Source organism: Ascaphus truei, chromosome 3, assembly GCF_040206685.1.
Source record: "Ascaphus truei isolate aAscTru1 chromosome 3, aAscTru1.hap1, whole genome shotgun sequence".
Taxonomy (NCBI): domain Eukaryota; kingdom Metazoa; phylum Chordata; class Amphibia; order Anura; family Ascaphidae; genus Ascaphus; species Ascaphus truei.
Window position 1 is genome coordinate 65,853,587 of NC_134485.1, and position 11,030 is coordinate 65,864,616.

At 42.7% G+C, this 11,030-nt stretch overlaps 1 protein-coding gene across 4 annotated transcripts in view; it reads right to left on the reverse strand.

The window, feature by feature from the left end:
* GIT1 (GIT ArfGAP 1) overlaps window positions 1-11,030 on the reverse strand; it is a 120,575-nt gene that overhangs the window by 55,954 nt on the left and 53,591 nt on the right. For all 4 annotated transcript variants that reach the window (XM_075594201.1, XM_075594200.1, XM_075594202.1 and 1 more), the window contains exons 2-4: window positions 6,088-6,221; window positions 4,020-4,132; window positions 3,801-3,906 (exon numbers count right to left, since the gene is read on the reverse strand). In XM_075594201.1, coding sequence (XP_075450316.1) covers window positions 3,801-3,906; window positions 4,020-4,132; window positions 6,088-6,221 — 353 coding nt within the window. The remainder of the gene's footprint in view (window positions 1-3,800; window positions 3,907-4,019; window positions 4,133-6,087; window positions 6,222-11,030) is intronic.

The window sequence follows — 11,030 nt, forward strand, 5'->3', positions numbered from 1 at the left end:
AGACTCCCGCGAGAGGCTGATATCGAAACTATATGGCAAATTTTCCCTGCCAGCTGAAGACCAAGTTAAGCTGAAATTTATAGAAAAATGGAAAAACGATCTGGTTGAGGAATTGAGGACGAGGATTGGGAGGATATTTTCGAAGCTGTAGCCAAAAGCTCAATCTGTTCAACCATCCGGGAAAATGCGTACAATGTAATGACCCGTTGGTACAATACTCCCAAAAATATAGCTAAATAAGTCCTACGCTACTCCCCTGTGTGTCTTAACGGTTGCGGTGGGGTGGCCTCTTTTCTGCATATGTGGTGGTCATGCCCTCGTGTGCAGACCCTATGGAGGCAGGTGAGATCATGGGCTCGGACATCCCCCTAGATACATGGCGGTTTCTTCTAAACAAACCACTTCAAGGCCACACCAGGGCGGAAAACAAGCTAATAACTCATTATCACCGCGGCACGGTGACCCTTAGCTGGTCTTTGGAAACGACATAAATTACCATCAATCCCGCTAATTTGGAACAAGGGATGGCTTTTGTATGTATGATGGAAAAACTCACTAGTTTTCTAAATGATACATATGACAATTTCCAGAAGGTATGGCCACCCTGGATAATGTTTATAGGCATCCGAAATGAAGCCTTAAGCTCCCTTCCACCGCACCCCACCCCGATAACCCACAACCATGCTGCAATTCGGTATATTTTTGCCTTGCTAACCAATAAAAAAAATTACGTTGGGAAAAAAAAAAAAAAAAAAAGCTTGATTGGCGTCAAGGGAGATAATTAGATTTACATTTTTTAATTTGTGCTATAATATTAATAGCTCTATGTGTAGTGTCAAAAGTTTGTCTGACGGATAAACCCAGTTTGATCTGGGAAGATCTTGTCAGGAAGAATGTGGTCTAATCTAGTCGCTAATATTTTTGCAAATATCTTTAAATCTAACTTTAAAATTGAGAAATTGGTGTAAATTTATAAAAAAAAAAATTTTTTTAAATATCCAAACCGTATGGCCCTTGTGGAATTTAGGAATAACCGAGAGCAAGGCTTCCAAATGTTAGTTTATAGAATGGATGGTCTCGCAAAAGATTATACAATTTGCTCAATTTGGGAGCCATTAAGTCAAACTATTTTTTTTTTTTTTTTTAGAGAAAGCTGCTTTAAGCCCACATCATGCCAGGCATTTCATTTTTGTAAGTTATTCAATAGCATATACTGTACAACTGTGTTTCTGCAGCGAATTTTTGAGGAGCCTACAAGATCCATTGCACCATTCATAGAATGTCTGTCAAGCTTTCATAATTTTAAATCTTACAAAACTCATAGTATTTGTCCCCCGGTTAAGAATTTCCCAATATTTAAACGTTAGAGTTTATTTTATGCATTTTTTTTTCTAATGTAGACAATTTTTTCTTCAAAATGATCAATTATCAGATACTTTTTTTTTGTCTGTAGCGTCGGAGATTAGAACTCCCATGAAGACTGCTTTACCCGCTTCCCACACAGTTGGAAAATCCACTTCACTATCTTCATTGAGATTGATAGACCTGGAAAGTCTTCTTATGGGGGAGGAATCAAGTCATAAGGAATTATTTAACCTCCACATTTTATCATACTGTGTGTAGAGCTTGATTACAGAATGTGCACTGAAATTGGAGCATGGCCTGACTACAGAATGGAACCTATTGAAGATACCTGGGACATAATATTAGAAGAAATAAAAAGATAATTGATTCTAGAGTACGTCCCATGTGACGCTAAAAACAAATGAGTAATCTCTTTCAGCAGGATGCAGAGGGCACGAGGGATCCACTAGATTCAGATTCCAAATAGATGGGTTTTACACACGCTTCCTTTGTTGCAGTGTGTTGTTGTAATCTTTTGGTATAAAAGTAGTGAAATCATCCTCCATTATTATTGGGTCTGGAGAAAGTTTCAATAACACCGTAGAAAGTTAGCAAAAGAATGGTTTGTTGGTCAGTGTTTGTAGTATAAACCGAAATTAAGGTACATGGCTTCTTAAAATCATATATTTATACCAGCTAGGAGAAAGCGCGAGGCCTCTGTAAACTTACCCGGCTCCAGTCACGCGTCTCTACGACAACGCGGCGGCAAATGACGCCTGTTGCCATGGAGACGTGACGTCAAATGACCCCGCAGGGTCATTTGATGCAACATTAGAGGTGAGGTGTGGCGCGACAGAGGAGCAGAGCAGGTAAAGTTTTTTGGGGCTTTGTAACTGAAATTGTGGTTTGATTTTTATGATTGACATTGAATGTAAGACTTTTGAGAGTAACGGCATTTAGATACTTTACGACCCAAAATATATGTATCTTCCTTTAGTTATCATAAGTCAATTATATCATGTATTCCAAGTGATAGTATGGAAATTTCAACACAAAAATAAATAAAATACATTATACTCTCAAATCTAGAGAACGAAGGAAGGGAGTAGGAAGTGATCAACTGAACCGTACTAATTGTGATCTGAAATGTACTCAACACAAATATTCCATAATTGTAAATGTGAGGTGGGTGCAACTGTGAACTGAAAATGAATCAGGTTAAAAAATGAGGAGTACAAAGTGATTGTACTCCAAAGAAAATTCACTTAAATGCACACCACCAGTTAAAACGTAACTTTTAATACTATTATATACTTAAAACATATATTACCGAGAAAAATGTGTAATAAAGAATAAAAATAAATTAAATCAAGTAACTATGCAACGAGAGCCCCCTCTCATATTGTCCCTGACGAAGCTCCGTAATAGGAGGGAAACGTGCGTTGGGCATGTGACGATGTCATCAGCCTCCGATATGGGGCTGTTTTAACACAGTGTTTGTCAGCCAGCCTTTCAGTATAGCTATATATAACAACAGTTTCACAGTGAGGGAATGGTTCCTTATGTTCATTGAGATTAATCATTTGGATCTACCATCTATTTAAGATTGATATAGTATTCCATCCCTACTGCTAATTCAATTTATTCATCTATTGAGCTAACTACTGATGTGGTGGGCTTTTTGCACGTTTGTAGCCTCTATCACTCCATTTTCAATTGTGTAGTGGAGTATTTATCCATATATGACAGGTGGCTCTCGGTGCATAGTTACTTGATTTAATTTATTTTTATTCTTTATTACACATTTTTCTCGGTAATATATGTTTTAAGTATATAATAGTAATAAAAATTACATTTTAACTGGTGGTGTGCACTTAAGTGAATTTTCTTTGGAGTACAATCACTTTGTACTCCTCATTTTCTCCTACTCTCATATCTCAATCATTTAATTAAAATCACCATCGCAAATTCAATTTCTGTGACGAAACAAAAAAGTTTCACTTGCATTTTTTTTTTCTTTTAAAAAGTGTAAATCGGCTTCTTTTTAAATATTTATTCACCCTTAAAGTAACTGTCTTGCTTATTTGTATCCTGTGAACAATGTATATGCATCGTTCTGTGTCTGGAATACTGGATTCTAGCATATGAGCGATTTAAGTTTCCGTTTGACTAAAGGTGGCTTCCTAATTACCCTGTGAACAAAAGAAGAGCTAAGCTAACAATTGTAACGGCCAAGTCCTGTCTTTTGGTGATAAGCATTTCTGTACCATACATGTGTTATTTTCAAAACTTAACTTGCCCGATTAGGTTGGGCTGCCCTTTTAAATCGTGATCACCAGGAGAGAATTCCAAGCTGCATGAGCACTATAGCTATCTGGCAGTGTCCCTCAATCCTCCATCTTTCTGTGACACTCAAGCCTCATCTCACTTGCAGTGACGTTTATCCCAAATGTTACCTTGCTAAGATCCTTGGCAGTCACTCCATCATCGTCGCGGCAAGGGAGCTTGTGCACAAACGCGAGCATCTGATACTTGGCACGAATAAACTCAGACTTTGTGGGGCTGGAAGGGGGGGAAAAAGCGGCCTTGAGTATTCTCAGCTGAGAGGTGAATGTCACCAAACCTATAGCGCATATACTACCGTTACACCACTGTATGTAGGGCAAAGTACTCACTGTAATTTGTCTTGCGGGTTGGCTTTACGTCGACCGCTCTGAACCTGTGCTGGGTCCAGCAGGGAGTGTTCCCAGATGGAGTTTGCTCCATTACTGGCAAGAGTGTGCACCATCTGAGGGGACCAATAGAGAAAAGGAAAGCGGAGAGAAAGAAGACGAGAGAGCAAAGAGAGAAGGGTAGACGGACAGTAGATACAAGAAAGGGGGTGAAAATAATGGAAAAGTGTTGGTTAACAAGCATTGTACTGTAGTGCCCATAGTTATTCTAACACAAACCGTGGCAATCGCCCAAAAGACCCAGGCACACCCAGGTACATGCCTTAAACTTGCCTTAAACTAGACCCAGCATTTCTGCATTGACTAAGGGCCCATCAGATTAACCGCGGGGGTCCCTGGCAGTCCCATTCAAACTGAATGGGACTGCCAGGGACCCCTGCTGTGTTAATCCTACGGGTCATTAGTCAATGCAGAAATGCCTTAAACTAGCCAGGTTACACCCAGCACATACCCAGAATGTAACCGTGCTAGTTTAAGGCAAGCTTTAGAATACTCATGGTCTCGTCTGTATGTACTATTACTTGCGGTTCTGCAAGTTCCACTAAGGTACAATGACAATGGTTTGTGTGAGAGGATGTTTTTTGGTACAAAAAAGGGGACATAAATGTTTAGGAATGAGGTGCAGTAATGAGCTGTGTGTTGCGGAGAGCGGGTGCGCAGTAAGTCAGCACTGATGCTAAGCCTCACAGAAGCTCAGGACTGCTCTACCACTGACATGGTTTGAATGTATATGTATGCATATTTATACATAGATATGTAAATGTACACACACACACACACACACACACACACACACACACACACACACACACACACACACACACACACACACACACGTGTTTGTTCCATAATTGTAACCATCTGCCAAGCAGTTTCTCCTCCTACAACTAGCTGAGAAACACTGGAGCTGTAAAATTCCAACACAAAAACAAAAACACGTCCCAAAGAAAAAATAAAATAAAAATATGGCCTCTGTTTATTTTCACACCATAAAAGTACATTTTTCTTATTCACAAAACCTACACGTCTACTTATTCCACTTTGTTGCTTAAAAAAACAAACAAAACAGAAAAACTGTATGTAAAAAGGGTCTCTGTTCTATGTAATGATTGCATAAACCTGAATATAATTGGGGTTTTCAATTGTTCAATATGCTGCTTATTTACGGTTTCTTTCTTTCATTATTCTTCCTCATCTGGTTCCAGCCTCTGCCTCTTCCCTCCCTCCTGCCCCCCCACCGGTTTAACCCTTTGAGTGCGGGGAGGAGGTCGTGGTGTCCGAGTGTCACGGCCCCTCTGTGGCCGTTGCCTCACTGGGCAGATAGCGTCCTGCACTCCATGGGAATGCAGGACGCGACTGGACCCAGAAAAAAAAACCAGACCCTTTGCGGATGATGTAGTCACTAGGTCATGGGGTCCCCGGAGTGCCCGTTCCCAGAATATAGTGACTACATCCTGGAGCACACAGAGGGTTAAGCTAGATATCTTCCAATTCAGGCGGGTGGTGAAATGCTTATTACATATATACATTTTAGTGGCAAACACACATTCCTGCCAAAACACTGGAGCACTATCTGCAAGTGTAAATAGGAGCTTGGCTACTTCTTTGAAGATAACCTGGCAGCTGAAATTCTGATCTGTTTGTATATATATATATTTATTTGTTTTCAGAGAACATTACAGAGGTTGAATTACCATCGCATACATGTATAGTCATCTTCATTGTGATCTCTGATGCGACGTGTTGGTATATTCTGTGTCAACATGGCCATTGAAGCCAGCTATAGCCCTGTGATGTTGAGTTACACTGGGGTGTGTTGTGTTATCTGGGGAACAATGGGTCACACACTAGAAAGTCTGGATAGCCTCAGCGCCTTCTGGAAAGTAAACCTCAACAGTTTCCCTTTTCTACTCTTCAGCTCTCAACCCACTAGGAGTCCCAAATCCTTCCCTGGTTTCTCCCACAGGATTCTAACCGTCCTCCTCCTCCTCCCGCCCACCAAGAGTCTTACCTGTAGGAGAGGTGATGGCCACATACTGTGCCGGAGATGCTTGACAATGGAGATGTGTCTCCCCAGGCTTCGGTGCACACTACAGCACTCATCACAGATCAGGACACCTCGGTTTATGGAGGCCCAGCCCGGATCTGCAAAGGAAGGAAGGCCAGGCACACATTTATAGAAGCTTTATACACTGTGCCTTTAAGGTGGCATATAAAAAGCTACCCATAGTTATCCCAGAAGTCTGGACTTCAACAACGAAAACTAGGCAGTATTGGTGCAAGCATATGAAGTGGAACTTGAGGGCTTGAACCTGTGAACTTAGTTGTTTGTACAGGTGTTACAAGTGGATGTCAGAGCAGGACCATCAGAGGCTTTGAACGCTCAGAACTATTACACATACCCAGCATGTGGCTGCCTAACCAGGTCTGCACTAACATACAATTACATTAACACACACATTCTTAAAATCCTGTTACTCACATACAGTATACTGGGATAAGACATTTAGTATTTGTTTAGAGGTCTCAATTTTGGGATAAATTAAATATTTGGATGAAAGTTGGTAGCTTTGCCGTTACCGGTCACGGTAGACCAAGCTTATTAACACTTTACCATCTGGGTCCTTTGATTGAATGAAGCATGAAATAAAATAAATTGTATTTATTCACATAAAGAACACACACAGCTTGAAATACAAAAATATCACGAACAACACTTTCTGGAATGGGGTCAAATTAAATAAAATGTCCACGGAATGAAATCCGCAGAAATCAAGTCTCTAGGCATCAATTCCCAAATGCGGGGTGATGTGCAAAAAGAGCCGTGTAACAGTCCTTGGCTAGTGGCGCGGCCTGCAACCACTCTTACTCTGCGCCAAAAGGTAATATTTTCGTTCCCCCCAATGCAGGATTAGTTAGCAAATTCTTAGTCCTTACGAATACTGGAAGCTGGATACAAATCTTTAGTTGCGATGAAATAGTCTCTGTACCCCCCGCTGTAGCTTAGATGAATGAGATGGAACTTATTACAAGATGGAACTGAATCCATTACCAGATGGAACTGATCTCTGATTGCCTGCACAAATCTTTATAGACACACAAAGTCTATCCTTAGGCCGCGCGTATAGTGCCCGTGACGGTGATGCGACCCGTCACCGCTAGCAAAAGTTGTATTTTGCTTTGCGGCGGTGTTGCGGGCGACCAGGCCATTGATTGGTTCAGGGGCTGTCACATGAGGCGACAGTCCCTGAAAAATCAAATATTCCTGGCTTCAAAAAATCAGGGCGCCACGTCGCTTTGTCGCCGTCACGCTTACTATAAGCGCACGCGGCAGCAATGCATTTGTTTTCGGGCGACATTACGTCGCTAGCACTATAAGCGCAGCCTTATGCTGTGCAGCCAAGCACTACGTGGGAATTACTAATCTCACCTATGGGCACGCTCTGCCAGTACTTCAGGTATCCTGGCAGAAGCTTCAATGTATGCTGCGAGCATGTGCCAACTTCGCACTTCAGCCGCTTAGCATACCGAGCCAAGCCTACTTCCCCGGACATCTGTCAGGACGAACCGTTCACCTCTCCCCCTCCTACTTAACACCTTAGTCTGTCAGTCCCAGACACAGGGGGACCAAGTGGTGCTCAGAAGTCTAAATTATGCATTGCTTCCTTCCCGAGGTTTCCTGCTAAGCATTTCAAAGAACAGTATTACACATCCTGTGTCATCTCCTGTTCTGGACTGAATGAAGGAGAATCCCCTTCTGTCTATAATGTCAACACAGATTAACTAGGGTAGCTTTCATGCATCAATTTTTTATAATACATTTGCCCACTATGACTCAAAGGCACCCCGTTACCTGACTTATACAGCTGATACATAGCATTACTCTCGCCCCCATATCCCTGGGGGGAGAGACACAGGCATTTTTAATACATTTGCAGTATCACGACCCTTGCTGGGTTGCAGAGCTGATATTCTACATTTTAACTTAAAACCCCTATAAAACTCTCCACCTTATTCCTGGTGAGAGATGTACTGAACCCCACACTGGGGTCTGGGGTTTGGGGTTTGGGCATATTCCGAGAACCTTTAATGTAATTGAGTTCCGACAGGTTTTTGCTGAAGCAGGGGGATTTGGCGGTGAGCTGCAAACTGTTCTAGGGAGGATTTTGTCCGGTGGTTGTGGTATTCATGTCCTCAGGAATCTGGGGGGATTCCTGAGTACATGTTTCTGGGTAACCCGCAACAGTGGCCCCCGTCTACCCAAACACACAATGACAACATTTTACCGTAAAGTCACCCCTGAAACCACATACATCGTTATTATACCAACAGTTATATACCATAATTGGGTTGAAGAGCTGACACTCAATTCCCCAATATAGCTCAGGGGCACATTTCACACACTGTATTATTCATTTTCAAGACTGCAGAACCGACACTCCACGGTCACCTTTTATGACTATGGGGACCCCCAGCTGGGCATAATGCTTTAATTGCTGGCCTGGGGACCCCCCTTCACAGTACCAATTTATTTTTTAAAGAATTTGGGGTTCCCAAATAAAGCACGAGCATGAAAATGCAGTAAATATGACCATTCTACTCTGCATTATTTAGATATCCTGGGTTAAAAAAAATATTTTGCAATGAACATATAAAACATCACTCTTACACCAAAATAAATAGATACAGTGCTTAGTATTACAATCAATACCTTCCCAGATCTTCACCCACAAAATGAAATCCAAAATTCAGATTTCTTCCGATAATCACAAGACACTTGTTGATTCCCTAATAAAATGTAATGTGACGCATTCTTTAACGACCTTCGAGTGAATATATTGTGCTTTGCAGCAACCCAAACTAATAGCTACTATAGATCAACCACTGACTGACCACTTCCGAAACCGAGACACAAATTTGTGTTACCTTGGGAAAGAAAACTTAATCTAGATCAAGAGGACTGGTTCAAAATCTGGGAGAAAGCAGCTAAAAGTTACATAAAAGAAAAATATATACAAACTCATATTTAGATTGTAGACTAATCAATAATGCATTAAATCAGGGGTGCGCAAACTCTTCTCCCTGCTCGGCTCTGGCACCAAATGATGCTGCGGGGTCAAGAGACGTCACGTTGCCATGGCAACATGACATCACGTGACCCCAGTGGCGTCATTGGATGCTGGGTTGCCGTTGCGAAGCGTCGCCAGAAAGTTAAGGTTAGTATAGTTACAACGCCCTTGTGCGATCACTGGCATTTAATTTAAATGCCTTCTGGGAAGTGCGGGGCCTCTGTAACCATAGGGCACAACCCCATTCCCCCCTCAATAGGGAAGAGTTGTGGGCTCCCTGTGTCCTTCAACAATTGTTGGGGGACATGTCAAGGAGTAGCAGTCTTCTGGTCTAAATTGTTCACCCTTCTCATTAGTTTAGGAACGTCTCCCCTGATCCCAGAGTGTTCCCACTAGGTAGGTTTAAGGAACCTCTACATGCCCTTTTGGAGCCAATTGGCAACTTCCAAAAAAAAAACCATCTACGTCCCAATATATAAATAAAAATAAGGCATTTCTGCATGATTGAGAAGTTAACAGCAATTCAAAGAGTAAATCTCAGCAAGGTTTTAAAAAGTCCAGACACCCTTGTTGATCTTTGACAGCAATTAAAGGAAAAGCCAAGCATAAGATTACCTTGAAGACACAATAAATCGTTTTTTCCAATCTAAGTCCCTGTCTGTTTCCACTGTACTAAGCTATTATCTACCAACTTATTATCTACAAGAGAGAAATGTAATACACTGCAATTATCTGACTGCTTCTGACCAAGCTAAAGATGGTTATATGGCTGCTTTATATTCTTGTCTATTGTCCCCCATTTTTTGTAAATTGGAAGCATCCCCCCATCTCTACCCAAAATAACAAACAAACAAAAAAAAACCAAAAAAAAAAACCACTTGTTAGTCTATCCTCTGAGTTTGAAACCTACCAACACCCCGCCACCCCCCCCCCCACCCCCCGAAAAAAAATCAAAGGCCTTGCTCATTGAAGCAAAGGAGTTAAATCCACTTCACACCCTGTAACAATCTGGGATCCTGTAAGCATAAAAACACGGATGTCTGCTCTATAGAATAATTAGTCAATAAAACAGAGGTACAATGCACTCTATTCCCAGAAATATATAACAACTAGCTGAGAGACCCGGCGTTGCCCGGGATGTAAATGCGTAATAGGTAGTATTATTTATAAATCGTGGAACAATAGGTGGACTGTTTGTTGTAAAGGTTGGATAATAATATTGAAAAGAAAGATGGAAGAAAATGTAATACGATGTTGTATAAAAATGGTTTATTGTAACCACACCACAGTACAATGTATATTTTGGTGGCATAAGTGATGTAAAAAATCTGAGTCGTGTGTCCTGCTAGGGTGTGAGGCGGCGGGTGGCGCGTGGGTTGTGAGTGCTGTGTGCGAGTAGGGGTCCTGCTAGGGTGTGAGGCGGCGGGTGGTGCGTGGGTTGTGAGTGCTGTCTGTGAGTGGGGGTCCTGCAAGGGTGTGAGGCGGCGGCTGGCGCGTGGGTTGTGAGTGCTGTCTGTGAGTGGGGGTCCTGCTAGGGTGTGAGGCGGTGGGTCAGTGATGTCCGGTGCGTAGGGGCGGGAGGCAGCAGGTGTGTGTGGCGGCAGGTATGTGTCGAGTGTGGCGGGTGTCCTGTTGAGTGCGTGCAGCGGCTGTGAGGCGGTGGGTGAAAGGCAGAGGCGGCCGGAGTAAGGGCGGGTGAAAGGCAGAGGCGGGGGTGGGGAGGCGGTAAGGCGGGCATAAAGGCGAAGGGCGGCGGGAAGGGGAGGAGGGGGGCAAGGGGTGGAGGAGGGGGGCAAGGGGTGGAGGAGGGGGGCAAGGGGTGGAGGAGGGGGGGAAGGGTTAGAGGAGGGGGGGAAGGGTTAGAGGAGGGGGGGAAGGGTTAGAG